At 54.6% G+C, this 27,984-nt stretch overlaps 12 protein-coding genes across 12 annotated transcripts; 6 read left to right on the top strand and 6 right to left on the bottom strand.

Moving 5' to 3' along the window:
• Positions 1 to 651: 651 nt before the first annotated feature.
• On the top strand, positions 652 to 2,682 carry HMPREF1541_07549 (uncharacterized protein; the record flags this gene model as incomplete). Its single annotated transcript, XM_008721873.1, has 1 exon — positions 652 to 2,682. One exon carries the CDS (start codon positions 652 to 654, stop codon positions 2,680 to 2,682), a length of 2,031 nt encoding a protein of 676 aa, XP_008720095.1.
• A 2,299-nt stretch (positions 2,683 to 4,981) lies between these two features.
• On the top strand, positions 4,982 to 5,434 carry HMPREF1541_07548 (uncharacterized protein; the record flags this gene model as incomplete). The annotated part of the gene is made up of 1 exon (XM_008721872.1): positions 4,982 to 5,434. One exon carries the CDS (start codon positions 4,982 to 4,984, stop codon positions 5,432 to 5,434), a length of 453 nt encoding a protein of 150 aa, XP_008720094.1.
• A 290-nt stretch (positions 5,435 to 5,724) lies between these two features.
• On the bottom strand, positions 5,725 to 6,090 carry HMPREF1541_07547 (uncharacterized protein; the record flags this gene model as incomplete). The annotated part of the gene is made up of 1 exon (XM_008721871.1): positions 5,725 to 6,090. The coding sequence occupies one exon, from the start codon at positions 6,088 to 6,090 to the stop codon at positions 5,725 to 5,727; it is 366 nt and encodes a 121-aa protein (XP_008720093.1).
• Positions 6,091 to 6,720: 630 nt separating this feature from the next.
• On the bottom strand, positions 6,721 to 7,849 carry HMPREF1541_07546 (uncharacterized protein; the record flags this gene model as incomplete). Its single annotated transcript, XM_008721870.1, has 3 exons — positions 6,721 to 6,997; positions 7,058 to 7,248; positions 7,319 to 7,849. The coding sequence occupies 3 exons, from the start codon at positions 7,847 to 7,849 to the stop codon at positions 6,721 to 6,723; spliced, it is 999 nt and encodes a 332-aa protein (XP_008720092.1).
• A 416-nt stretch (positions 7,850 to 8,265) lies between these two features.
• Positions 8,266 to 9,839, bottom strand: HMPREF1541_07545 (uncharacterized protein; the record flags this gene model as incomplete). Its single annotated transcript, XM_008721869.1, has 4 exons — positions 8,266 to 9,564; positions 9,613 to 9,680; positions 9,728 to 9,759; positions 9,808 to 9,839. 4 exons carry the CDS (start codon positions 9,837 to 9,839, stop codon positions 8,266 to 8,268), a joined length of 1,431 nt encoding a protein of 476 aa, XP_008720091.1.
• A 404-nt stretch (positions 9,840 to 10,243) lies between these two features.
• HMPREF1541_07544 (uncharacterized protein) lies at positions 10,244 to 10,852 on the bottom strand (the record flags this gene model as incomplete). Its single annotated transcript, XM_008721868.1, has 1 exon — positions 10,244 to 10,852. The coding sequence occupies one exon, from the start codon at positions 10,850 to 10,852 to the stop codon at positions 10,244 to 10,246; it is 609 nt and encodes a 202-aa protein (XP_008720090.1).
• A 790-nt stretch (positions 10,853 to 11,642) lies between these two features.
• On the top strand, positions 11,643 to 12,806 carry HMPREF1541_07543 (uncharacterized protein; the record flags this gene model as incomplete). The annotated part of the gene is made up of 1 exon (XM_008721867.1): positions 11,643 to 12,806. The coding sequence occupies one exon, from the start codon at positions 11,643 to 11,645 to the stop codon at positions 12,804 to 12,806; it is 1,164 nt and encodes a 387-aa protein (XP_008720089.1).
• Positions 12,807 to 13,659: 853 nt separating this feature from the next.
• Positions 13,660 to 15,068, bottom strand: HMPREF1541_07542 (uncharacterized protein; the record flags this gene model as incomplete). Its single annotated transcript, XM_008721866.1, has 2 exons — positions 13,660 to 14,290; positions 14,404 to 15,068. The coding sequence occupies 2 exons, from the start codon at positions 15,066 to 15,068 to the stop codon at positions 13,660 to 13,662; spliced, it is 1,296 nt and encodes a 431-aa protein (XP_008720088.1).
• Positions 15,069 to 17,103: 2,035 nt separating this feature from the next.
• HMPREF1541_07541 (translation initiation factor IF-2) lies at positions 17,104 to 19,200 on the top strand (the record flags this gene model as incomplete). The annotated part of the gene is made up of 1 exon (XM_008721865.1): positions 17,104 to 19,200. The coding sequence occupies one exon, from the start codon at positions 17,104 to 17,106 to the stop codon at positions 19,198 to 19,200; it is 2,097 nt and encodes a 698-aa protein (XP_008720087.1).
• An 821-nt stretch (positions 19,201 to 20,021) lies between these two features.
• HMPREF1541_07540 (uncharacterized protein) lies at positions 20,022 to 22,241 on the top strand (the record flags this gene model as incomplete). Its single annotated transcript, XM_008721864.1, has 1 exon — positions 20,022 to 22,241. One exon carries the CDS (start codon positions 20,022 to 20,024, stop codon positions 22,239 to 22,241), a length of 2,220 nt encoding a protein of 739 aa, XP_008720086.1.
• A 3,123-nt stretch (positions 22,242 to 25,364) lies between these two features.
• On the top strand, positions 25,365 to 25,901 carry HMPREF1541_07539 (uncharacterized protein; the record flags this gene model as incomplete). Its single annotated transcript, XM_008721863.1, has 1 exon — positions 25,365 to 25,901. The coding sequence occupies one exon, from the start codon at positions 25,365 to 25,367 to the stop codon at positions 25,899 to 25,901; it is 537 nt and encodes a 178-aa protein (XP_008720085.1).
• Positions 25,902 to 26,238: 337 nt separating this feature from the next.
• Positions 26,239 to 27,867, bottom strand: HMPREF1541_07538 (mitochondrial-processing peptidase subunit beta; the record flags this gene model as incomplete). The annotated part of the gene is made up of 5 exons (XM_008721862.1): positions 26,239 to 26,629; positions 26,677 to 27,371; positions 27,420 to 27,497; positions 27,544 to 27,669; positions 27,721 to 27,867. 5 exons carry the CDS (start codon positions 27,865 to 27,867, stop codon positions 26,239 to 26,241), a joined length of 1,437 nt encoding a protein of 478 aa, XP_008720084.1.
• Between the last annotated feature and the right edge of the window lie 117 nt (positions 27,868 to 27,984).

Raw genomic sequence — 27,984 nt, 5'->3', positions numbered from 1 at the left:
GACAGCCCGGTCAGTATTTGAGGTGGATGAACCAGAAGCCCAAGACCGGGCATATTGAGGACCTGACTGTTCATCTGTGCCTCCAACTCCCCCAGTCACCTCCGGCCCCCTTGTTCAAATTCTTGCTTCGCCTTTTCTATCAACAAGCTTCGTGGTATCTCGGAGGTCTCCTGCTTTCACAAGCGGCCTACTATGTCTGCCTACCAGTGACTCTAGCATCCGCTAGATCCCCAGGCGTTCGACACGATTGATAGGCATGCTCTCTGAGCTCGCATTAGATTACACCCAACGATCTCTGCTGCGAGCACCGGGAAGCCCGCCCGTCAATTGTGCCGAAACCTGACGGGTCAGCAGCAGCACAGCCTCGTCCAGATAGTAGTCATTACTCTACAGACCATTGCATCCTGCGAATGGTCTCAATCCGGTCCTTTCTGGGCCAATATACAAGACATTTCTTGGCTCGATGTGGAGGCTGGTGCCCCGCTCCGTCGCTTATTGTTTATACATCCATCTCTCGCTCAAATTGCCCTCGTGTCGGGGAGTAACAGATCGTCTCCCAATCACAGGAGCACATAACACAATGTCACATTCAGGGTTTTTTCGGCTTCGATGACTACTCCCTAAGACCGCATCTCGCCAAACCCCTTATTTATGGCTTCGGAGCCGCAGCCCTTGTTCGCGCCGGATGCTCAACCCCACTTCACGCACGACCCTCTCCCTGACACGGGGACGTATTTCCGCCTGCTCGCACTCCAGCCTGGTCATGGGAGCGAACCACTTCGTGCCAGTTTGGCACCTGTAGCCCTGAACTCCATCCCACGCTTCGAGGCGCTTTCGTACATGTGGGGCCCCAGCGAGCCCCAGCGAACCCTTCATGTCAACAACCAGGATTTCCTGCTCCGCCCCAACATCCATGCCTTCCTCCGGCGCCTCCGACACGCTTCTACGCCCCGAGTGCTGTGGCTCGACGCCGTCTGCATCGACCAAAACAACATCCGCGAGCGAGGAGACCAGGTCTCGCTCATGCGAGACATCTACACCTCGTGTCAGCAGTGCCTGGTCTGGCTCGGAGAGTCGCTGCCGCGCGGCGACGAGGTTCTCGAGGTCTTTGCTGGGAACCCTGTGGATGAGCAGGGCATGACGGACCTCAACAATCTCATTCGCTTGCTCTACCGCGATGACCTGGCTGAGCCTTTCCGGGTGCTTTTGAGCAATGACTATTGGTCTCGCGTCTGGATGATACAAGAGACGACACTTCCGGCAAAGGTCGTTGTCCATGTGGGCGGATCGTCTTGCTTGCTGGATCATGTTCCCACTCAGGTGCGTGGGCGTATGTTTGACTTGTTTCAGGAGAGCCGCGTGCAGTACCAGGAGTGGCTGAGGGTCTTCAGCCAGCCTCAGGGGTGGTGCGATGAGTTCCCCATGCCAGCAAGTATACTGAAGCGCTTGGAGGCCAGCACGGGCGATGAGGTCTTCCCAACGCTCGTTGGCCAGGACTCTCAAGCAGGCCAGCATGCGTTCCTCCTAGGCTTCCGCAAATCCAGAGGGCGATCCAGATGGGAACCCGTCGTGGCAGAGCTAGAAGCCAGCAGCCGCAACGACGACGAGCCACGCATCACTTTCTACAGCAACATCTCCTTGAGCGTCGTCTCTGGTCTATCCTTTCCTACAACCAACTTTGACCCGTCCGCCGCATTCAAAAGCATCGAATGTGCCTTCTGGTGCATCGGCAACACCCAATCCGAGCAGCTTCTCGATGAACGCCGCCGCTATAGCACGAGCAACAATCGCCAATTCTCCTCGAATGACTTCCGCAACTACCTGGAGAACGCTAGTCGCTGGCACTGCACCGACATACGCGATCGAGTCTTCGGCTCGTTGGGCGTCTTCGGAGTTTGGCCCCGCGCATGGCCTTTCAGAGCCGATTACAACCTCCCGCCTGGGGATCTGCTCTTGTCAGTCGTGGACTATTGCCGGCCAACTGATCCATTCAAACTGGGCATTAAGCTGCTGTCGGCTTTGCAGATATCGTCGTCTGTTTCGGAGTCTACACCTAGCAGGAAGACCAGAGACGTAACGTTAATGAGTCGCATAGCATGGCCTTTGACGCTCTTCAATGCAGTCCCACTATCGAATTCGGAGGGAGGCCGCTATAGCGCTGTCAGCATACGTAGGTCAGATGTGCCAGCCCCGGCGCAAGGCTTTGTCTACCTGATTCCTCACGACACTCAACCGCAGGCTTCCGATATCATTGCTTCATTGGGAGATGGAAGTGTCGTCATTGGCATCCGCGCTTCCCCGTCAGATGGTGCAGAGCGGTGGTCTTGTGTCGGCATTGGCTTCGATGTAGGCTCGACTTTCGAGCACGATGATCCGCCGGAGCAACAAGTCGATTTGCTAATCGGCATTGAAGAGGCCACACTGCGCGAACTATTGCTAGATTTACCTAGGTTTAGGATGAGCCAAGCCGGGTCGCAGGACAAGACTGACGATGGCGTACCTGCCCTGTGGTGGATCACTTGCCCTTCAAGATGGTTCTGGTACTTCTGCAGGCGTGAGGAACGCCTTAAAGAGGGAATTGCCGCGGCTGATGATGATCTCGGTGATGTTTCGGAGGCGGACGGAAGCATGTGTGCGGTTGACGGCGGGGGATTGTCCAGCTTTCAAGGGTCAGGACCCTGAGTTCCTGCCGAGACATGCATGTCTAGAACCTCATAGAGGATCCTCTGAATAATGTTGCGCTAATCATGTGGTGATCAACAGTCTAAGAAGACCGAGCTGAGTCCAGAACAGGGCCTGAAGAGAAATCACGATAGCCGCCGGCACAGATGCACTCTGCCAGTCAGCCCCATCGACGGCAAGAAGCCACCACAGCCAAAACCCGAACGGGCCGAGCAGAATCAGGCACTGGTAGACTGTGACCCGCAGCGCCGAGGGGACCTCACGGGCACTCAGACCCCAGGCTTCCTCCGGCTGGCAACCAAGCTCAATCTGCCACAGGGTTTTCTTCTTGGGAATTCGGTCAATGACTCGCTGGCCCATCCTTCTACGGACGCATTGATGGAAAAAGAAGAATCGGCAGCTGACCCTACAGGGGCTGAAGCCAGTATGAAACTCGTGCACAGTCAGTTTGGAGTCGAACTCGTAGTCGTCGTGGAATTGAGGTGATGGCAGACATGGGCCGTTCAGATCGCGGAAAACGTGGTAGGCTTCAGGCTTGGAGAACTGATGTACTTCAGCTTTTCCCTATATTCTATCGAGGAGTAGTAGACTCTTACCTTGATGATATCACAGTGACTGAGGTGCCAAATGGAGAACGTGCGCCGAAAGAGTCCCTTCAATCTACCATACGAACTTTTCAGTGCTCTGAACAGCTCATGGTCGTTGGTCACTCTGTTTGGCCGCGCATCAACGTGATCAACCTGGAAGCATTCGAAGTGACCACTGACGCCGAATAGTATCCAGGACTTGCTCTCCGGCGCATGTTGACGGGGTGGAACGTTGCTGCTTGGCCATTGCTAATTTGCGGATTGCCTGCGTCTAATTGACGATGGCCTTTTGCAGGATTATTCACTGGGGTTTGGGGGCCCGTGCCACGAGGCACTGAGCCTCGATCTTGCGGTAAGCCAGACTGTGAACCTGGTGTACTCGTCGGTGCACGACGAATCAGCCCGAGCTTTTGCAGGATCCTTCTAACGAACATGGTCGGAATTGATGTAAAGAGGAGAGCTGATACAAATAGTGCTGAGGGATCTAAAATGGCCCATAGACTTTTAATGATGTGAATACGTGTTGAGCCCATTCCTAGGATCACCGTAACGTTGATAAGTGCGGTTAGCGAATTGCACGAGAGTCTATCCTGGTTTCTCTCATGTGCTTCGAAGCAGGCATGATCTTTGTGATACGGATCCGGACCTCGTGCTCTGAGAAGATCTGCTATGAGCTCAGCGTCATCCGGAGGCACATCCTGAGATAGATGTGCATGGCAGTACTTGGGACAGTTAGTGGAGCTGAAGTGACAACTTTCTCTAGCATTTCTTTTGTCAGAGTGTATCATTCGAATTTGTGGTGGGTATTTGAGAGGTCGTCAATTTCCCCAACCCACTGTGTCTCCTGGAGCGGGGAGCGACGCTGTCTTATCCTTTGCTGACCGGTCGGATGCAACTCTGGCTTACAGTGCACCCAAGTCAACAATGCATGTGGTTGCGAAACTGAAGATGGCTATGTTGCTTGTTACTAGATAGCACTCAACTAGTGCGAGTAGTGACAGCTTTTCTGGACAGTTCTGGCGGGCTGACGAAGTGTCAAAAGTACTACGAACCGACAAGTATCTTAAGAAAGACGAAACCATGGATCTACGGGGCACCTGTCCTGGTGGGCAGGGAAGGGCCATCAAGAGACCGCTATGGACAAGAGATAGCATCAAGCAACGTTTTGACATGTCGTCCCGAGGCGGAGTATACGGATGCGCTGCTGAAAGTTGGTTTGGGCGAGGAGCCAGCATTCTGTCACTTACCGTATCACACTGTTCGAAACACATTCATATTCAGCACAGACGAAACTCTGTGCCAGCGTTTTGTACCAAGTATTTTGCTACTTTCGATACTCAGTAGCACCACACTACGGAACTCAGGCTCGAGAGAATAATTCTTCTGATTCACGTATGCACGACTTGCATATAAAGCCCAACTGCCAAGACGACTAGAACCAGATGCCGCGTCGTTTGATCTCGATTCAACCAATCGATACCCAGCCACGCATGCACTAAAGCAATCGCGGTCGGACTGTATTGATACCGTCCGGCATACTGTATCTTACCGAGATCTACACAACCGCCGATTACATTTGCTGATCTCCCAGCATTCATGCTGGCTATATATCTGTTCTCCCTCACCTTCTCACTGCACCTCCCAAAGAGCGATCTAACAACCCTCTCAACCAAAAAACCACAACCTCGCCTCTCTCTTCACCACCATTTGCCATGAGCACACCAAAACCCGGCGCAGACGCCCCCGCAACGAAGCCCCAAGCGCCATTACCACAGGCAGAGGACACATCTCACAACACCAACAGCAGTAACGACGACGACGACGATGCCAGAGCATCACCATCATCTCCCGAAAACTGTCCCCACGACTCCCTCGCCCGCGGCCTCAACCGCTATACCTGCCCAGAATGCCACGCGCGGCTCGAGGCCAACATCGACGATGTCCTCCGCCAGGTCATGATCCGCGAGGGCTGGACGGAAGAGGAGCTTGAGCAGGTTGGGAGCATGCAGCGGTTTGCGGGCACGCCTGTGAAGGAGATTAGGCCGACGGAGGGCGCGTCGGTGGAGGAGAGGAGGGCGCAGTTTGCGAGGGAGGTGATGCGGGAGCAGGATTCCAGGAGGGATCGGGCGAGGAGGTGGAGAGCTGAGCGGGCGGAAGGGGGTTGAGGATGGAGTGGGGATGGGATGGGGGTCGGGGTGTGGTTGACGGGTTGGATGTTATGGTTGGTGGTGGCGGTGGCTGGGATGGAGGATGTTTTTTGTGCAGGGGCATTTGGATGTTGGAAACCATACAGGAGGCGTATTTTCTCAGAATGTGATGTGGTTGATCAATAGCTTGAGTGAGTAGAATGCGAGAGACAATATCGCAAGAAACGTATATTCTCTAGTTGTGACCCTGCCCCTTCAGATAAATTGTAATCGTAATCCTGCTCACTTCTTCACATGATCAGACCGCGTCATCTTACAAATCGAAACGTGCTTCGTATGATCTCTTCCCACTCCTGATAATCCTTCATCGTGCCCTTCAACTTGCCTCCAACCTCACTCCAAGCATCCTCTCCCAGCAAAACCCCTAGCGAGACGTTCTTATCTTTAGCCACGCCCTCCCCACAGACCGGGTTAAGCACAATAGAGACAAAGTTCCTCGGATCGCCAAACTGTGTGCCGCTCGTGGCTGAAATGTTGGGCAATACCTGGTCGTAGAAAAGCGAGTACTCTGGGATCTTGGAGTGGGCTCCTCTGACATAAAGGTTTGATGTTGATAGAAGCTTGGTGTGAAAGCGACCTGGCTCCACGACGAGTGTCTTTAGTCCCAGCGGCATAGATGCACTCACTTTGTGCTTCGAACAATTCCTGCTTGACTTAGTGACACTTCCGATCGCCACATTCTCCATCGTCCACTCTCTAAGTCCAATTGCCGGACTCGGTACGGTGCTAATTATCTGCTTCGATCTGGTGCGCGGAAACTAAGAATCCTTGACACTCTCAGCTCTATCATTAGTCAACTCACTATATGAGCGATTTAGGTGTTAACTCGTCGAGGTTGGTTGCCGTCTGATACAGACGACTGTGGCCAATATCCCTTTGAGCGAATCTATCAGGCTGTTGAAAGGCCTTTGTTAGGATCACGTCACGAGAGACAGTGTAACAGAGGGGCGAGGGGTGAATAGAAGGTGAGTGAAAGGTGAGGAGCAGGTGAGGTGAGGGGGAGTCGAGTGTGTGGCGACCTTAAAAGCGGCGCGGGGGTGGTGAGCGCCTACGTGAGCTCGACACCGATTTTACCTCTACTCGGCGGCCAAGCTATCATACGAACTGGGTTATGGCAAGACCAGGGGTTAGCATGCATCGAACCTGCACGCTATGTGGTCCTTCCAGGGATCTGAAATCGAAGTGAATGCAGAGATAGATGTCCCCTGTTCGCCAGTGACTCGCAGCACCGTCCATAGTTGTTGTCACGAGTCTATCCGAGATAGAAACTCGTGTACTGCCTGGTTGACTTCTTCTTTTGATACGATATGGGGATAGTGCCCTTGACTTTCGACAGTCTTTGTCGTCAGCTGCGCTGTGGCATACGGCTTGATAGCGCCTTCCATGAAGCCAGGCAGGCTGGCCTTGTCCGGCGTTGATTCGATGGCTAGGACGGGGATTTCGATTTTGGTGGTCAGCTTGCCAGCGGCAAGGTCGGCCTTCTCGTGTTCCTCGTTGAGATTCTCGGCCATGACGCGGTATCTGAAATCTTTGAGTCAGTCTGCGCCGAATTGTGAAGAAGATGAGGGGGAAAGTACTGACCCATTGGTAGCGCCCCGGAAGCCGCTTTTACGGAATGCCTCCAGCCACCTCGTGCTCTCCTCCGGGCTCAAGAGGACCTGCTCGTCATTCCGATCCGCCTCAAGCCAAGCTTGTAACTTGCCAGGCGGGTAGAAGCTGTCCGCCTTGATGTCAACGTTTTTGTGGTATGCGACGTTCAGAAATGACGCCAGCTACGTATAGGTGTCAGCTCAGTTCGTCAAGTCATGCAGCTGGAGTCAACGAGGAAAAAGTAATGCTCACATGCTGCTCTATGAGCTCGGGCGACCGGTCGGACGAAAGGAAGTACATGTACGCGAACTTCTCGAAACCGATGAGCTTTTTTGTCAATTGATTCATAGCTTCCAGGTCATAGTGCGTTCCCGGGGCGCCGTATGGCACGGCGATGAATGTCATGCTCAAGAGTCTCGCGGGGTGATAGTTGTATAGTCTCGACAGTACATAGGTTCCAGCATCGTGACCAACACCATGAAAGCGACCGATCTTCTCATGATCCAGCACGGCGATGGTATCTTCGATCAAGATGTTGCTGCGGTATTCTGAAGCAGACTCTGGATTGGAAGTACCGCCGAACCCCAGCAGGTCAGGTGCGATGATGCGGTGTCCCAGGTCCGCAAAATACTTTATCTGGTGATGCCAGCCAGAAGCAATGGCGGGGAAGCCATGCAAGAACAGGATTGTACTTTTGGTTGCATTGGCCGCCTCGATGCGGATGTATTCGTACGTGTGGCCCGTCGAGGCAACGGTGTACGTCTTTCTGGGAAGGTCAAACATCTTATCGGTGAATCAGGTTCGGGGCCGTCTCTGTTATAGATCCTGGCCGTGTTTTCAAGTTATATCATTGTGACTCTGTAGGCAGTCACAGTCTAGGGGACTAGGACTAGGATGGTAAGCGTCGCAAAATGGAGACATAAGCTGCCGGCAGCATCCGGTTTGTTTTCTTCCTCTGGTGTCATATGCCGACTAACGAAGTGGAGTCTGTATCTGGGAACGATCTACTGTTAGGCCCCGACATACTTGTAAATAATAAAGCCGGCAAGCACATTCAGAGCAATAATCGTGCTTCGCTACAGGAAGTGTACAATGTTGGCCTTGGCTTCGGCAATTGACCAAAGTGATGTAGCGATCATCATTGTTTGCCTTTTGCCTTTTTCAGGCGAAGCGAGTCTAACTCCCCTTGGCAACACGATCTAGGTCATCTTTTCTTCGGCGACGTAGTGGAGGTATGCTCCAAGCAGCTTCGTCCCTTCAATGTAGTTTCTTCTGTCCAGCTTCTCGTTGATGCTGTGAGCGCCATCGGTGCTGCTGCCCATTGGCAGAAGAAGCACGTTCTTCCCGGTTGCTTCTTCAAAGGTAAGCGTGACTGGGATGCTGCCGCCCTCGCGGGTATAGTCCGGATCAGTGCCAAAGACCTGCTTGACAGCCTTGGCGGCAGCACTGAAATTCCAGTGCGAAGGCGATGCGACCCACCACTTACCATCGTGCTGCAGGTATACATTGAGCTTGTTCTTCGAGTTGAGTTTGGCGAACTCGTCCTTCACGTACTTATAGACGGCCTCGGTGACAGCTTCAGGTTTCATGTCGGGTACGGTGCGAATGGAGAACTTGCCAGTGACCTTGGCAGGAATGACGGTCTTTGCGCCCGGTGCGGAGAACGCGCCCTCGACACCGTGAAGAGACAGTGACGGATATCGCCAGCGAGCCATCAGAGTTTGCTCCTTGTTGTCGAAGATTCCAGTTTTGGAGCCGAGAGACTCATAGAGATTGTCCATCGTGTAGGCGATGGGTCCATAGAGCTTCTTCTCTTCCTCCGTGACTGGGGCCACCATTTCGTTGATGCCAGGGATCAGGATCTTACCCTGGTTGTCAACAAGCTTGGACATGACGTTGATGAGATCGGTCATGGGCTCCTGGGCAGTACCGCCAAAGACACCTGAATGCAAGTCCTGGCCAGGACCTGATACTTCGATACTGTAGTAATTGCAGCCACGGAGACCATATGTCAAACAGGGTTTCTCAGTACCTAGCCAATAGTTGTCACTTATGCAGACAGCATCGGCGTCTTTGAAGTACTTTTTGGCCTCGGCATTGATGAAATCGTCCAAACCTTCGGAGCCGTACTCTTCCATGCCCTCGAAGCAGCAGAGGAGATTGACTGGAAAGTCGATACCGGCCTTCTGGTGAGCTTCAATCGCATTTAGCCAGCCAAGGACAGGTCCTTTGTCGTCTGTCGAGCCTCGACCAAACATGCGGTCCTTATCGTCAATGGTCAACTCGAAAGGTTTGGTTGCCCATCCATCCTCGATCTGAGCGGGCTGAACGTCATAGTGGCCATAGACCAGGATTGTGCGCTTGTTCTTATCGTTGCCATAGCGAGCGACTACTACGGGTGGTAGATCGAGATGCTCCTTGTGTGGCTGCTTGCCCAGAGGACGTTGCTCAACTTCTGCTCCCAGTTTCTTCAGTTCATCCGCCAGGAATTGGCCCATCTATAGATTGTCAGTATTAGACCCTAGCCACTGGATAGACTCGCATACTCGAACGACCTCAGGGCGACGCTCATCTTCGGCTGATACTGAGGGTATAGCGACAGCCTTTCGAAGACCTGCTGGTGGTCAGTACCCCGCTACAGGGCAGAAGGAGGCAGCTTACGGTCAATGAAGGACTCGGACAATTCGTCCACCCTGCGCAGCGTTAGACCATTATCAGCACAGTCATCGTATCATTCTTACTTCTTGAAATAGGGATCCAATTGCGGAGCCATCTTATGGTCTGTTACGTGGCCGTAGTAGGTGCGGTAGTGGGGTGCACGTAGGAGGGACGTTGAATTGGCTGATGAACGAAATAAATTGAATGGTAGAGACTGTCTCGAGGACCGCACGAAGGAGAAAGGTGAAGCACGGAGGTAGAGGGGCAACATGAATCGGGGCGCAGGACGCAATAGCGGAGGAGCATGGGTGCTACGAAGATGGGTAGCATCGGATATCTGTGAAGTTTACAGAAAACACGCGAGAAGCTCCAAACCATTGCAACAAGGTCAAAAACAACTTACTAGGACTATCTCCACCTTGCGACGAGCATTGTCGGAGCGATGAGAAGTCTGAAATAGTTTGTATACAGTCTTGAAGGTATCTATCTATTGGAACATTGATGGCCAGAACGATCCTTCTACTCGTCCCTGTACCAGCGCTCCTTCCTGATGGCGCGATCTTCGCGCGCCGTTCTTCTCTTGACACCCCAGTTGGATCTGATGACCTCGTTCACGGCCTGTTGCTGCTTGGCCTTCTCCTTGGACATGCCCTTTATGACGAAGCCAACGAATGCATTAGAGCAGTCGAATTTCCTCGCCAGTGCCGACTGACTCCATTTCACCGGGTCTTCGTCTCGCAATTTTCTCATCTCCTCAACATCGTCTTTGGTCAGATGGTATCGCTTCTCGTATGGCTGCTTGACAGCAGGTATAAAGTCCGCTGAGAGTTGTGCTTGAGAGTACGGCTGAAGCGAGGCCTGAATAGCTCTTCTCTTGTCATCCTTGGGCAGGAAAATAGTAGGTGTATGGTAGACGTTGGGCATACTCGGCGGTGGATTGTAAATGATGTGATCGTGCTGCTCGGTTTTGGTTGGTAGGAAATTTGGGTCGGGTTTGATGTTCAATTTTGAGCGTGACCGACGATAGGTAGACTCATGTCGCATTTGCACAGGCTGCAGGACGCGCGCACACATCTTGAAGAAGCGCGCTGAGGCCGGCGGAGGCACCGGCACCGTAAGTGATTGCATCCTGCTGACGGATCACTGCTGGTGTATATCCTTCTGTTCGATTGGCGGCTCGAGATGAAGCAATCGAGAGGTGCACAGGGGCACGAGATTCGACCTCGATGACTATGCGGTAGACGGTGGCCCGCCAGCAGCGCACCGCTTTTAGATCAACGTAGTGTTACGATGGTTGCTAGCACATCCGGCCCGTTGTTGGGTTGAGGCTATGGTCAAGTCGCCGGCTGCATTGAGAAAGGAAGAGCACAGGAGCGGCCGAGCAACAGACCAATGGCGGCGTAGAAAAGCTAGGCTTGGCGTCGTATCTTGTGATGCTCGCTTTAGCAGGTCTTGCACCGCCAACTGACGTTGGTCGATCAGGGACTCCCCCGAGCCCCCCGGTCACAACTCGCAACACTGGCTTCCCTGCTTCCCACTTGACATCTGTCTTTGAGCCAGTCCTCCCCTCTGCTGTCTCCTTTTGCAAGACGTCGTTCTGCTATTACGTCCTCTCGTGTTCCGCACTATCTAGCCCTGCTGTCCTTGCGATTCTCAGCCCCGCGGTGTCTCACGGAACAAACACTGAAACGACCAAGCCACAGGTCGCTGGCCTCTACCATCTAGTGCAATACAGCTGTGTCTGCTCGTACGACCGGCATAATCTACCAAGTCCACCGATCGATCGTTCTGGCAAAAATGTACCTCCTCGACACCGACTAATCCAACATCGCAGCATTTGGCCCCGTAATCACTGTTTCACACGCTCCTCGACCCCTCTCGGCGCACTTCGACTTTCCTGCACCTTCACGGCATCAGCATGTCCACGTTGTCTGCAGTGAAAAGAGAAGAAGACGGCGGCGCCAGTGCTGAGTCTAAGAACTCGAGCGCCCCCTTGCTGGACAAATCTCAGAACGACGCCAACATGTCTGCGCCTACGGATTCCGATACCAGCGCGAAACCACGCAAGCGCGACTTTTGGAAGTTGGGCAAGAAGCCAGAAGATGACAAGTCCAAACAGAAGGATCCGATGACAACCACCAGTTCCAGATCATCCGCTCCCCAAATACCACCTATGGTTGGCTTGCGACCATCCTCTCCCTTCCGTATCAGCGATTCTCTCACGGGGTCTGTGTCTCCTCAGCGGACCTCTCATCCCTATATTACACCTGGCTCGCCTAGCCAACCCATAACTTCGGTGACTTCGGCTTCACCACGACCGCAGTCACCTGCTTCTTCCATGATCTTCGAGCGAAATGTGCAAGACGAAACCCACCCGACCGAGCTCTCCCCTCAAATCCCAGCCCACGTCGTAACAGAGAATCACATCCCGCCTGCGTTAGATGCATCTGCCGAGGCTATTACGAACACCAAGCTTGACCCTGATGAAGTTGAGATCATTACACATGCCACGCATCAACCGGCAGCCGTGACCATTACAGGTGCGGAGCATTCCATGGCCTCCTCAACTGTGGAAGACACACCCTCGATGCCCGCAATCGCACGTGCCTCCGAGCCGAGTCCGGACGATGTGTCCAACTACGGCTCCCTCGATTCTGCCGACGTGCGCCGTTTGTCCTTTATCTCGTTCGCCGATGTTGTGCACGCCGAGCAAGAAGGCATCGGCGGTGATCAAAGGCGCGATTCAGCTATTGGCGGTGCGCATCCAGCAGTGCTGGGTGCTCCGAGATCACCCTCACCTATGCGTTCACCTGTGTCTTCGCAGGCGTTCGGAACATCACCGCCTACCAGCATTGCAACCAGCGCCAAGGGATTTGAAGGAAGCCCAAATCGTGGAATGCGGACTGCAGGCAGCCCGCCACTGCTCGGTCAACCCAGCCCGATGACAGGTGGCGAGCTGAATATCGAGACTATGACACAGGCCCTGCGACGAACCGGCAGCGGTGATTTGAGCGGCGTGAGGTCAGCGCCGATGAGTGCCATTGGCGATGGCGAGAACTTTGGCGACAAAGCCTTCCGGTGACCGACATGACTCAGGAGTGTACCTCGCTGTGCCCAGTTCAGTGCAGCTGATGAATCGAATCGGAACACTGCCCCTACTCCTTCTATGCGACGTGGGGCTAGATTTCCTTCAGGATCATTTGTGGGCGGGGAGGTTATTTATGCGTGGTGCACGCAGTTGCTAATGGATATGCATCTTAGCTATCACGACATCGGGATCTTTTCGAGCGAGTAGGGATGCTATGCAGGGAATAGCCTACCACAATACTACGGGTATACATTCACATAGGCGGGCAAGCAGCCAAGGTAGCTAAACACGATCTTTTGACATTCTGCGTAACCATCGCCTTCCCCGGCTTTCCATACGTTGAAGCGCCTACGTCTAAGGATATAGATACACAGATACATACATGGAGTCATGCGTCCATCACGTGGTGTAGTTTGTTCGCATATACATAAAGATATGTGTGTAGATATACAAACATATAAAGTATTAATGGAGGTCGTTGTCCCATCTACGGTAGGTAGCTTATATACCCAGTTCCCCTTTTGGCGCATCTGCCAGAGGTGCGTAATCTCCTTTGCCACGGTTTTGCTTTTCTACGCCTGCATCTGTACAGTTTGCCTGAATAGGATGGGTCGGGGCTGTGGGCATGGAGAGCCGGTACCTCTCATCAACAGACCACCGTTTCCCACCATGCTTTAGGCCAAGACCCCCTTTTCCCCTCTTGAAGCCATCATGCGACCAAAGCGACAATGGTTTTGCCGTGCCCGTGCCTTGCCTAAATGCTAACGCGCGCGCGCACAGACCGGTGCGGCCCTTGACTTTTCGGACCTCATCTTAAATCTAACTTCATCTTCACACTTCGCTTTTCTCACGCCTGTTCCAGCTCTTTCCGCCGCCGCCTCTCGCCCTCGTCTGCACCGAGACACCAACGATCGCCCGTGGTCGGCCGCGGTTTCTCGACTCGGATGCACCACGCAAACCAGTCTTCTGCCGGTAGGAGCACATACCACACACGGTTGATACACAAGCTGATCGTGACCGTACACATGGCCACACAGGCATCCAAAAAGTAGTGGTTGGCCGTCGCAACAATCACGGTCAGTACCAGAAGCGGGTACGCCAGGCCGATGAGGAAGAACAGGATCCGCGTGCCAGGCCAGCGCCGCAACTTGCCCGAAACGGATTTGGGGTAGCTGAAGGGGTAGGGGAGCACCGACGAGTGGTAGATGAGGGTGCAGCCAGTGACGAACGCGTACGTGAAGTGGAGCGAGGGCATGGCGGCCAATTGATTGACGTATGCGGCGCCAACGAAGGCGGACTCGGCATTATCCTGTCGGACTGTGTCGTGGAAGCCGTAGGAAGGCGGCAGCAGACGTGGGGGCATGCATGGCCAGAGCGTGAAGATGAAGAAGGCGGCGAAGTTGCCAAGGGTCATGGTGCGCCGTGCAGCGGAGAAGTAGGAAAAATTTGGGGCGGCGAAGTAGTACCAGGAGAGGAAGCTATTGGGCGTTAGTAATTTGTCTGGGGAGATGAAATGGAAGGGAAGATAAAGGAATGATGAGGTACGGGGTAGGTAAGTGAGAGACGAGGATAAGTTGAGGGAGAGGCTTACCTGACGCTTCCTGGGATGTGCACCAGACTGTAAATGCGGTTGAGGAAGGTGAGCAGAGTGGTATGTCCGCTGAGGAACCAACCCTGGAACTCGTTCTCACGCACGGGGAACAGGAAGGAGAGAAAGGAATCATGCTCGACCCACAACACTTGCAAGCCGTGACTCTGAGCGAGATCCCACACACTGCCACCCCGTACAAGCAACTGTGCTGCGACAGCCTTGGTGAGCGCATAAGCCAAGAAATTGAGGATCCAGTAGAACATTTCGATGAGAAAGGGAAATTTGGCAAGGACACGGGAGTGGATGTTGTTGGCAAAGCGCGAGTTATCGGGCGTCTGGACGGTGGTGAGGCCGCAACATGATCGGGTCTTGGGACCTGAGGAGTAGTCGTCTGCCATAGGGTCTTCGGCGAGGAGGTGCTCCGAGTCTGGTGATGATGATGATCCTGGTGATCGTGATGGACTGTTGCTGGCAAGGAGAGATCGAGTTGGTGAGCGACCTCTGCGGTTCTCTATGATGCGATACCCCCGCCGTCGGTTTGCAACCAGCGAGGTGATCATGATGCTCAAGACGATGATGGGTTCGAGCCAAGCATGGCTGGCGAATTGGGGACTGCCCAGATCAGGCGTGGAGCCCGGGGCTGTGCTGTTGGCGCTGGGAACCATGTTGAGTGAGTTCACCTCGCGAGTGTTATAAAGTTGAAACTGGTATAACTATAGTGATGGGCGCGGCATCGACAAGCTCTGCGTTGAGAATGGGATTGTGATTAAAAGGGTGTGGTGAACAGAGTGTATGCAGGTCGCGTGCTCGAAATTGCGGCTGAACCGGGCAGACACGTGCCAGAAGTCGAAGAATGCCGCGTCCTGGAAAAAGAGCGTATAGTGGCGATATTAAAGGCGGTAAGTATATAGGGACGATACGTCGAATGTGTCGAGCAGAAACAAAATAGATGGATGAGAACGAAGGCCCTCAGATGGTCGGGAGTGAGCGTGGTAAGAATGAGAAGAGCCAGGAGATCAGCCAGAAATCCAGGAGAAGGCCTACAGCGCGCTATCCACACGGGCAGCCTCGAGAGATTAAGCACCATGGCAGCCTCCATAAATTAGGCGGGCAAGCTGCGGCAAGGTAGAGGCTTAGACACCGAACTTGCGCTGTTTGGGCATGGTCGGGCGATCACTAAGCCCTGGTCAGGTAAGACCTCGTGCATTGTGACGCCGCAGTGCATCGGCTTAATTGGCGGCCGTTGGACGAAAATACATGGGTTTCAGCAAGCCGCAAAAGACGCGATTCCTCATGCTCCGTACTGAACTACTGCTCAGTAACGTGAGGTGCCTGGTGCAAAAGATTGAAGTCAACAGGCCAACTGGCTCGGCCCCAATGCAGGTGGTCTGAACCTCCTGCACCACCGGTCTGGCCCCTAACACACAATCAGTCGGACGGGTAAAGCGCGGATGCTTTTTCCTCGGCTCCGAGCCCAGGGGAGCGGCCCACTAACAGGGCAGACTCGTTTTCAATACGGCGACGGCAAAGCCGGATACTTCGACCTCAAAACTGCATATTCTGCGAAGGTCTGGACCAATCTTACGCGATACTGAAATAGAGGCTGACACGAACCCAATAGAGGTCGAATATGCTAAATGTACTTCGCCGAGTAAGAGACAGATTTGATAGCACCACAGATCTGTTGCAGTCTTCATGTGCGGGCGCCTCACAATCAATAGAGTATTTAGGTAGCTAGATCTTCTGAGCTATCCCGATCCAGCAGTAACCCACGGCCTGCCAATTTAGCACTAGCTTGGGCAGTAAACATTTTGTAGATACGGTTTGGTCCGTGAATTGAAGATTCGTCGTCGCCATCAGAACTGCTGCCAACCGCTTGCTGCTTTCGGAGATGATGCGCCGGCGGATAGCGATCAAGGTGAATACATTGTTGCTGCGTTTTCGAATAACACTGACGGAGAATAGAAACAGAATCTCTGCTTCTTCTGCTCCTTCCGCTCGACCATCGATTCGCTCCATCTTGCGAGCTCTGATAGCCGCCATGTCCGTGCTTATAACTCGAGGTCGTCACCACTAAGGGGACCGGCAGGGGCAGCCGCAGCCGAACGGAGAGGCGATGAAGAGGAGGGGGACATCAGATACAGACAGGAAACCCGCTCTTACAGCTTCCGGCCACAACCTGCGCGCAATGGATTTCAGCGTGACAACTCAAATTGGTCATCATTTAACGGCTACCGCAACAACAAAAGGCCTCATGATACGACGCTGAACACTCTTTCCCAAGCCACAGAACAACAGGACACTCCTCGCCGAAGAGATGGATTTGGCACTGTCTTCGACGGCGCGCGTGGAAACGGGTCACAAACAAGAGCTTCTCCTCCTGTGAGGTCAGTAGCCTCGCGCTCGCGCACTGTGGTTTCAGGCTTCGATGCTTTCGCAGAGGCGGTCGGCAGCACACAGAGCAGCCAACAGCGTACGCCCAACCGCAGAGGAGGTCACCAGCGAGGGAGGTTCTCAGAGAACCAGACCTTTTCAAACCCTGCGACAAGGTCCAACTCGTGGAATCGACCATCTTCTGCCCCACGGGAAGCCACTCCAAGGTGGTCGCAGGCCGAGGAACCCGCGCTTGACGAATCTATAGAAGTGCCTTTGAGCGACCCGGTTCCCGAGGCGGTCAATACGCACCGACGCAAGCCTGGCATGCGCAGTAAACGGAGCGATCGCTATGCTGATGAAAACGAAGAGGAAGATCTTTCAGCAAAGACTCCGGTCCAGAAGGGCAAGCGCAGCAAAGAGAGGTCGATTGAAGACGAATTGGAGGCGATTGAGGAACAGTTCTATGGCCTCGACAATGGGCGCAAGAAGAAAAAGTCAAAAAAGCCTGCCCCGAAAATCGTCGAGCAGCCGCCTCAACACCGTCTCGAGATCCCGGAATTCATCAGTGTTCAGAACATGGCTCAAGCTCTGAATGTCCGGTTGGAGACTTTTATGCAAAAGCTGGAAGAGGAGGGCTTCGAGGGCGCTCGCTACGACCATCTTCTAGACTCCGGAACCGCTTCCATGTTTGCCGAGTTGTATGGATTTGACCCAGTCCTCGCAACTGCGGAAGCCCAAAGAGATTTGGTTGCTCGACCCCCCGCCGAGGATCCGTCGGTGCTTCCCCCTCGTCCGCCTATCGTCACCATCATGGGACATGTCGACCATGGAAAGACTACTATTCTCGATTATTTGCGAAAGGCCAACGTGGTAGCTTCCGAACATGGTGGCATTACGCAGCACATTGGTGCTTTTTCTGTGACCATGCCCGGGACACAACGTACAATTACATTCCTGGATACTCCCGGTCATGCTGCATTCCTGGACATGAGACGTCGAGGAGCGAACGTTACAGATATTGTTGTCCTCGTCGTTGCCGCAGACGACAGTGTGAAACCACAAACGGAGGAAGCTATCAAACACGCTCTCGACGCCAACGTTCAGGTCATAGTGGCCATTAACAAGGTCGATAAAGAGGACGCCAATGTCGATAGGGTCAAGCAAGACCTTAGTCGCTTTGATATTACTGTTGAAGATTACGGTGGGGACTACCAAGCTATTGCCCTCAGTGGTAAGACGGGTCAAGGTATGGCACAGCTTGAAGAGGCCATCATTACCCTTGCAGATGTCTCCGACTACCGCGCAGAGATCGATGGTCCTGCGGAAGGTTGGATCATTGAAAGCAAGGTCACCTCTGCGGGACGTGTTGCAACTGTCCTTGTGCGACGAGGGACTCTTCGTCCAGGTGATTTCATCGTCGCTGGCAATACGTGGGCCCGTGTCAGGACTCTCCGCAACGATCAAGGTGATGTTGTTTCAGAAGCTCCACCTGGTACTCCTGTGCAGATTGACGGCTGGCGTGGCGAGGACCCTACAGCCGGCTTGGAAGTGCTTCAAGCAAACGATGAGCAACATGCTAAGCAAGTGGTCGATCTTCGCTTGGAAAAATCCGAAGCTCTCCGCGATGCCACCGACATGGCAGCTATCAATGCTGCGAGATCCGAGGCAGCGGAAGCTCGCGCCAAGGTTCTGGCTTGGCAGTCAGAGCAAGGCTTTGCATCCAGAAAGCAAGCACGAGTTCGACTCCGGGATTCAAGAACAGGTTGGCTAGCTGCTGATGAATCTGGACCTGCCAAGGTCCACTTTGTTGTCAAAGCCGATGTTGCTGGTTCTGTCGAAGCTCTAGTAGCCGCTATCAGTTCCATTGGCAACAAGGAGATTCAGGCCAACATCATCCACAGCGGCACGGGCCAGATATCAGAATCCGACATCCGCATGCTGGCGGCCACGGGCGAAGTCGGCTATGCGGTCAGCTTCAATCAGCCTGTGGATGGTACGATGTACCGCCTTGCTGAGGCTGCCGGTCTCGAAGTACTTGACCACAATGTCATTTACAAGATGACGGACGTGGTCACGGAGAAGGTCGCCGCCGAGCTGCCACCCCTGGTCACAACGAAGGTGCTAGGTGAGGCCGAGATCGGACAGATATTCGATGTGACTATCAAGAAGGTCAAGCACAAGATTGCTGGCTGCAAAATCACGAATGGCACCATTAGCCGCTCGCATAAGGTGCGTGTGATCAGAGGGGGCGACGTCGTATATACTGGCTCGCTCAACTCACTAAAGAACGTCAAGAAGGACGTGACAGAAATGCGAAAGGGATCGGAATGTGGCATCGCATTCGACGAATGGGAAGAGATGCAAGAAGGAGACAAGGTGCAGTGCTTCGAAGAGATATCGGAAAAGCGCAAGCTGTACTGATGAACATATTCGCTGCTCCAATGTACAAACAGCCATGGCTTGGCACGGCAGCGCCAGCACCAGCGCCAGCGCCAACGCCACGCCACTCATCTTGTACATTATCCGACTACAGCATAGTCAGGCGACAATAATTCGCTACGAGACATAGAGATAGAACACAAGCCTAATGCCACTGCCTAACAGGTATCCGTACCATGAAACAGCATGCTGGGGAATATCAATGGAAGCGCTGTCTGCGAAACATTCCGAGCCAATCAATGCCTGTTCGCTGGGCCGCCTCGTTTCATAATGCCAAGGCTGAAACTTGTCGCCTACTTCAACCTCACCCAATCGCCTCCTCTCGTCTCTTCCGTTACGAGACTGCCTTCACGAAAGCCATTCAGCCCATGACCAAAAGCCCCTGTGTCGTTTCATAGAGACGTGCTTGGACTTGCCCCGGGGGTTCTAGAAATGGTTGCCACAGATGTATGGACAGCAGGCCGCAAGTCGGCTCGTGGCACACGGGGCAAAGCCTCTTCGGGTCGCTTTCGACACTTCATATGCCAGGCCGCGTCCGGCTCCTGAGATTAGACGATCTCCTCCTACTCAAAACTTCTTTACCTCTAGTGCTGTTGCGCATCACAGCTAGCCACGCGTAACGAGTTTCCTTGTCTGTTGTTGCTCATTCTTTTTGCTCGATTTTCTCTACACACTCTCTTTCGCGGAGGCGAGCTGGCTCCGTTCCTCCCGACTTTCTACTTACGAAAAGACTCAAAATAGGCTCACAGCCCCGCATACATTAAGAGCAGGCTCGAAACACTAGAACTCATAGATATCGCAAGATGCATATCACTGTGCCGGTGGCGGCTTCGCTTTTCCTTGCGACCCTAACGGCGGCAGGCCCGATCCAGCTATCGAACGTGAAGAAACCAGTTACTGTTGCCCAACGATTCGCAAGCCCTCAGCCGGTTCCTTCGATCATTCTGCCGCGGCAGCAAAGCGATGGAAGTGGCAACGTTCCTTTCGACAACAATCGTGGTGGCGAAGGAGACCGAGATCGGGACCGTGACGGGAATGATGGAGGTAACGGAGCTCGGAACCGCCCCAACGAGCTCAACGGGGACGACACAAATGGTGGTCTGGGCACGAACACCATCTTCACAGCGGCGCTGCCATCGCAAGCCGGTAGTCAGGATGGCGCGGTTCCAGCGGTCGGAGTAGGGGGTGGCGGGAACACTGGGCTGGTTTCCATCCTGACACAGACGACGCTACAGGTGGGCGACCAACGAGGCCAACCAACAGCTGCCGCGCAGGTTCAGCCTCAAGCGCAAGGACAGCAGCAAGGTGATGGCGATGGCCAGGGTGGTCGTCGGGGACAGGATAGGGGTGGCCAAGACGGCGGACAGGCGCGAGGAAGCCGACAGGGTCAAGGACAGCAAGCTCAGGACGCAGGCGCGGGCGCTATTGCTGACAATCCGAATCCCGATCCAAATCTTCCGACGGTAACTCAAGATGCTGGCGGGAACATCATTGTCATTGATGGTGGATCCACTCGCACGATTGCAGGCTTTGAAGGGGAGAAGACAGCAACTCGACCAGACGCCACAGAGCAAGTTGCTCAGCCAACTGCTGCTCCCACACAGGCTCCAGAGGCTCAATCTCCCGCAGCGCCTGCTGCTGGTCAAGCACAGGGCGGTCAGGGTCAGGGTCAAGGTCAAGGTCAAGATCAAGGACAGGGCGCTGGACAGCAAGAGCCAGCGTCGGCCCCCGTCCAGCCTGAACCGCAGCCGCAGCCGCAGCCAGAAGCGCCTCCTCAACAACCTCAACCGCAGCCACAGCCAGAAGCTCCTCAACAACCGGAAGCGCAGCCTCAGCCTGCACCACAGCCTGCACCCCAACCAGAGCCCGTGGCTCAGCCAGTGCCTACCACAGAAGCCGTCACGCAACCCCTCCCACCAGCAACTCAGCCCCCAGCTCCACCTGCACCTGACACATCCATCGTGTCCCCTTCCGCGAATGGCGTTCCTACAGCCTTCGTCGGATCCATCCCGCCAGAGATCTCCGCAGCGGCGGAAAGCATCAAGGCAACTGCCAATCAAGCAGCACCAGCGTCTACCAGTGCCGATGTTGCGGCCGAAGCCACAGCGCAAGTCACGACGCAAGCGGAAGTCACAAACGTCGTTCCCGCCTCAGGCGCGCCAGCAGGCGTTGGTGTGACGGTCGTGCCGATCCCACCCGAGCTGGCTTCCCAAGCGGGCCAAGTAGCTTCTTCCGTCGCCGCTGCGTCCGGTGATAGCGGTGCTGCAGCAGCAGCAGCGACAGCCACTGCCACCGCAGCAGCCGAAGCGGGAGCTGGAAGCGAAGGCCAAGGTCAGGGGCAAGCGACAGTCACAGTAACCGTCGCAGCCGTGACGGTCACAGAGTCCGGCGGTGCGGCTGCCGCCACGGACACGACTGGCGTGGCAGCGGAGAGCGCTGCAGCGGCGGCTAGTACCACGGCATCAGAAGATGCCTCAGCTGCAGATGTCAGCGCCATTCCTGCCGTTGCGGGCGTGCCAGGCGAGGTGACGACCATTGACATCGCAACGCTCTCGAGCGCCGTTGCGGCGGAGTCAAGCGCGGCCTCGACGGCGACAGCAGCTGCAGAAGTAACAGATGCAGCACAGCCCTCCACGCCCGTTACTGCCGCCGCGGCCGCCGCCGCAGCCCCAGCTTCTTCCTCAAGTAGTACCACATCTGACACCTCTTCAACAACAACAAGCACAGCAGCGGCAGAAGCCGCCTCCCCTCCTCCACCTCCGGCGGCGGCAGCAGCGCCGGCCGCAGCTCAGCCTGTAGCGGCCGCGCCACCCGTGCCGGAGAAGCAGAGCGAGAAAGAGGGCGGGCCGCCGCCGGGGAATGCGCTGACGCTGGGAGTTACGGGGGCGCTGCCGACGGCGACGGCGGAGGCGCCTGCGGGCGTGCAGAGTGGAGGATCTGAGAAGAGGGCTGGCGAGGCAGAGGAGGTGGAGGGGGGTGATGGTGGGGTGCAGGTCACGCCTTTGGGGAGGAGGGGGCGGTAAGGTGCTAGGTGAGATGATTGAGATGGGCTTGATTGATGTGGTTGGTTTGGGGGGTAAGATTTCTTTCTTTTTGGGTGTCTGTGTGGTGTCAGGGACGGGATGTATCAGCATTGCGCACAGCATAGCGTTTGGGAGGAGGAAGTATATGTATATAGGCATGGGCATGAGTATGAATACTACTCCGATTCTCTAAAAGTCGTCCTTGCGTCATTCGTGTAGAAGAGCATGGTCACGGCATGTGGAAACTGGTAGTCGTCGGGTCGGGTCCTGGCCCCTCTCTATGAAGCAATCAATATAGGTCAGTCGAAGGTTCTTCTGCGCGGGTATTCTTCATGCCACGCTCGAGGGTAAGCGGGCCGGAAGCTCGTCTCTTCCTCGCCCTGGCATCTGTGCTGCGGCGCATGCTTTCTTCCTTTTGCTTCAAAAATTCTTCGACTTTTCCAACCTCTATGACGGAAATACCGCCCCAAGACTGACAGTGTGGCAACACGGCTCGCGCATCGTCTATGGATGCCCCATGATCAAGGAAAAGACGTACAACCTCCAAATAAATGGTCTCGTCCAACTGAGATTGTTGGTTCACCAGCAGCTCTCTCCAAGGCGTCGTCGGTCCCGCCAGTCGTAGTCTATCAACCTATACCTTTCGAGAAATTCCTCATTGGGATCACAACCTGCGGATAGCAGATACTGAACCATCGCGACCGCCAGTACATCATGGTGCGCGAAACGAGACATCGCCGGACGTATTATTGCATCCGGCACTGTTGCGGCTGTGGAAAGCTTTCTGACATGGTCGGCATTTAACTCGCAATGGAATTGTGTCAAGTGGCCCAGCTTAGACACGAAGTTTGATAGCTGCTGCAGAAGCTCCTCGAATTTCTTCTTATCGTGAATAGCCCACCGCCAGCGGCGGCCTTGGCCCGGAGTCGAACTTACGGAGCATGCTGCCCTTTCATCAGCACCAGACGCTTCAAGATGTAGCTTTTCCACTGCTTTGATGATCTTCCCAAAGTGAGCATCGTCCTCAGAACACAAACGGGCCTCGAGAGGCGCTTCTTTGGAATTGCTCAATGACCGTTGACGTACACCGTAGCGTTTCTCAAGACCAGCGCTTTGGCTGAGGAGTGCAAGAATACATTGGAGGATGTTGTGGATGAGTACGGTCGTGTTCTTGCCAGCGAATGTCTCCAAGGATCCATCCAGAAGCCGCGTTCTATCGGCCCATTGCAGTAGAAGAGCCTTTTCAATGTCGAGTCTGATAATCAGACGAGAATCTGCCGAATCGGTTGGCCATCGCTGCTCGGGAATGGTGTGGCACGAAGGGCTGCGTACAGTCACGTTTGATGGTCTGCGTTGCGCAGAAGCAGTCGAAGAGGTCAATGCAGGCCTTGAAGCTCACAGCCAGGCTGGCAATGCCGATGCCCAGTCCCGCAGCTTCCGCCTTCGCAGGGCGATCGACTGTCCAAAGATTATAGATTCACGGGGTTCTTTTACGCTGCCTGGTGCCGGACATTGAATATGACAGAAACAAACAGCGACAAGTCTGTGATAAAAGAGGTCTCGATGCTTCCCACAGGCTGAGATAGACGGGGAAGGCGCTGCGCTAAGTCAAATTACCCCGCCACAGATTGGAAGCAGCCTGGCTTTGGGGATAGATTGAAGCCTCAACATAGGTCCTATATGCGTCGTGATTTGTGCAGACATGCCAATAGGCGACGGTCCTACAGTACAGCGAGTAAGAAATGCAGCTCTTTTTGCTCAGCATTGCGCCTGGGGTGCGCCCAATGCAATCCAGGGCCACTAGCAAGACCTGCATGGGCTGCGCCTCTGTATTAAGCATGGTGACGGTGCTGTGCAGTCTCGGCAAGCGAAGAGCCCTAGTTGAGTTGTCAGTTGGAGCATTCTATGCCTTGGACTTGTCTGTAGCTGGTGCCCAACGGAGGGTACTCATCGTCACGAAGCCGGCGTAGTCAAAGCAGTCTGTGCCCTAGCACTGGTGCATCTGAAGGCAAGTGCTAACCAACAGGCGGTGCGGATCAACATCATGTAGAGCAACAGCGGCCGTCGTGAAGAGGATTCGCCGCTGACAAGTAGACATAAGATGTTCCGTCAAGGTTCAGCTTCTGATTCGGTAAACAGCTATCCGGAGAGCCTAAGGCTCCACCTGATACCAAGCCTCAGGGCACTCACTTGTTGTTCTCATTCAGGGACGACTTCCTTCCTCCATACTCTGTATTATGCTCCTGCTGATCTGCTGATATACACAGACGTCGCTCCTCGGAACGAGTCTCCAAACAAATGGCCACCTGCACAGCGTAGCGGGCACACTGTATGCTGCTTTCGAGCGCTCGATTGCGGCAGCATGAGAATTGTAGTCCTGTGGCAAGCTCGATCGCTGTGGACCTTGGGCTTTCTTATCAGACGCTGAGTGCAAGAGTTGTGCCCCTGCTCCTCGACGCATTTTTGGACGATAGGCAGGGCCAACGCCTTCTGGATGAAGTGCAATCGGCAAAAGCTGTCAGGACAGGGTGAGTATCGAGGATGAACTCAAGATGACCTGAGGATGGCCTGAGGATGATCAGTTGCAAAGTCCTTTCCAGGTGATATCAATGCCAGCCATCTGTCAGCAACTCGGCCCACCTCACAGTTGTAAGTGAAGTTCACCAACATGAACTTCTTCCCCCAGCCCCTGTGCTTCTTATGTAACTTCTCCTTCCATCCTCCCTCTCTTTGTGCCTAAGTCTCCTGCCGCGCTCATATAGAGCACTCTTATACCATGCCTCTCACGTTGTCCAAGGAGTAGCCACCTGGCTGGGCGGAATATCCAACTGTCTCCGCGGTGATGGCGTGCACTGAGTCTTAAGCGCTTTACTCGTTGGTTTCCTTACTCTGTCTCTGCGGTGAGAACTCCAGTCTGGACTGCACGACCACAGTTACTTCCCCTGAACATTCTCCTCGACTCTTTGAGCCTTCAACCTCGAATTCCTCCAGACTTAAGGCCAACTCTACTCATCTCTGAAGCAAACCGACAGAATCTCTACCTCACCTCACCTCATCACTCACCACTCAAGTCTCACTCTCACCTCTCTTCCCCGGCAACCCACTCCTCGCCCCGATCTCACCATGGCACCTCGCAATCGCAACCTCGGCCTCGGCATCACCCGCGTCCCGGTCTGGGAGTACAACCCCAAGACCAACAAAGAGCACATCGTCGACTACGACCTTGAGCCACATTGGGCCACCGCCCGGGCTGCGCGCCCAACTACCCCTTCCCACCAACCACCGCCGCTTACCTCGCCCACCGCCCCCCTCGCTCAGCAATACCTGGCCAGCGGTGCCGCCACCGAAGCCACCGACCCGGACGAGCGCACCGACCCGGACAACGGCGCCTCGCTGCTCCGCCGTCACATGACTGGCCTGGCCGAGCATGAAGAGGCCGAGCGCGCAAAGTGCGCCGTTGTGGTCGGCGAGGACGAGGACGAGGTTGAGGATCGCCGTATGGATGGCATGCGTGTGCGCGTCGTGATGTGGGGCGAGGGCGTGAAGCGCGAGGCGGAAGTGAAGAAGCGGGAGCGAGGGGAGGAAGAGGAGAGCCAGGTGAAGCGCGCGAAGGGGTGGGAGACGGAGGAGGTGGTGAAGACGAAGGAGACGTGGATATGACTCGGAGACGTGAAAATGACGCTGGGATGAGTAAGGGCCAGACAAAACGGTCGACGATAAAATGCTGGAGGGCGCCAGCGATGCACCAAAGCGACCCATGAAATTTGAACAAACGAAGTCCAGAACTGGACGAATCCGAATAGGTCATTTGGATTGATTGATGGATTGACTGTACAAACGAAGCACCCTTTGCCTCACTCCACCTGCTTTTCGCTTCCGGCAGACAGATGAACGCTCCTCTACCAGTACGCGTCTACTACTAGTTCTACATCATCGCCTGACCGGTTGTTCTCGCGATCCGCTCGACGACCTTCCTCCCCTTCTCCAAACATCAGACTTAGGCACTGTTTCTGCTCATGTCGTTTCTGATCCGGTTATAGTCGAGAACACCCTCGATGCTGCCGACCGCCGACATGGCAATATCGCGATCCCACAGCTTCTTCTGCGCAAAGCGCATGACGTCCTGCTCCGTGATGCCACCGACCACACGCTCAATCTCCGCAGGATCCATGCGACGGCCAGTCGTGATGATTTGGCGACCGATGTCTTCGGCGACAGAAGTGGTGCCGTCGAGCGACAAAAGGATCGATGCCTTGAGTTGGGCCTTGGCACGTTCGACCTCCGCCTCCGAAACGTTGATGGATAGGCGCGACCACTCACGGAGCGTGAAATGGACGAGATCGTCGAGCTGGGTCTTGTTTTCTGAGACGAGATAGATACCCCAAAGACTGCTATGGTTAGCCTGATTCTAGGAAAATTGGCGAGATAGACTTACCCAGTATCACTATAACTTGTTGAGAAACTCATGAAGCTGTTGGCTAGGTTGTGGTGGTTTACGAAGCCGGCGAGCTTGCTGCCCATATAGGGAGTGTTGCCCATGGCACGGTCCCAGTTGCCGATGATGGCTTGAGTTACCAACGCCGTAAAGTAGTCATCATCCTTCCAGCTTACACCCTCAACAGCAATGGCAATGTGGGCGGTGGGAATTGTGTCATCACGGATGCGGACTTCGGAGCCGATGAACTGTGGCTTGCGCTTCTGCTCGGCGGCGATCTCGGCGGCGTACGAAGTAGGGGGGCGAGCCTGCAGACCACCAAAGTGCTTTTCGGCAAGTTTGACGAGCTCCTCGTGAGGAATGCCACCGGCGCCAACGAGGACCATACGATCAGCGGTATAGTTGGTCTTGATGTAATCCACAAGATCTTGACGGTTGATGGAGAGGATGTTTTCGCGAGGGCCGAGAATGGTGCGTCCAAGAGGCTGTCCCTGGAAAGCGGTTGAATGTAGGTGGTCGAACACAACCTCCTCGAGCTGCTTGTCGACTTCCTCTTGTTCCCGGAGAATCACATCGCGTTCGCGTTCGACGGCCTGGGGTTCGAGCTTCGAGTTTTGGAGAATATCGGAAAGAATGTCAACTGTCTTCGGGACATCATTGTTGAAGGATTTGGCGTAGTACACAGTGTTTTCTCGCTGTTCCACGTTAGCTTAGCGTCAGGACCGTACCCTTGGGAGGCGTACAGATGTGTAGGCGTTGAGGTGGCCGCCCATGTTCTCAATCTCAAGCTCTAGCTGTTGCTGTGTTCGATTGCCCGTGCCCTGAGCCAGTCAGTCTCCACCCAGTTCTTTGCTTGTCCTCGCATACCTTGAAAGCCAAGTGCTCTAGGAAGTGAGCAGTACCGTTCGTCTTGTCGGTCTCCGCCCTGCTTCCAGCATCGATCCACATGCCGACGGTAGAGGTCTGAGCCCATGGCGAGTGCTCGGTCGCGATCTATAGATCCGTCAGAAGCTGCTCAGTTTCATTTCAACCATCCAGTCATACCGTCAGGCCATTTGACAGCGTAGTAGACTCCGTCCGCGAAGACTCGACGGGGTTCGCATATCGTCTGATGGGGCTTCGGATGGCATTGAGAGCTGCTCGGCTGCGCAGGGATTGACGCAAGTTGAGCGCCAGCCTCTGGGTAGCCATGGCTAGCGAATCAATAGGATGAGAGAGCGCGAAAGGGTGGTCGGGGGCGGATGTCGAGCTTCAATGTGCTGTCTGGCTTTGGCAGGTTCGAAGCTCCTCAGAAAACGCAGCTTGACT

Source organism: Cyphellophora europaea (genome assembly GCF_000365145.1).
Source record: "Cyphellophora europaea CBS 101466 unplaced genomic scaffold supercont1.7, whole genome shotgun sequence".
Classification (NCBI taxonomy): Eukaryota; Fungi; Ascomycota; class Eurotiomycetes; order Chaetothyriales; family Cyphellophoraceae; genus Cyphellophora; species Cyphellophora europaea.
This window is presented reverse-complemented; position numbering and strand designations above follow the sequence as displayed.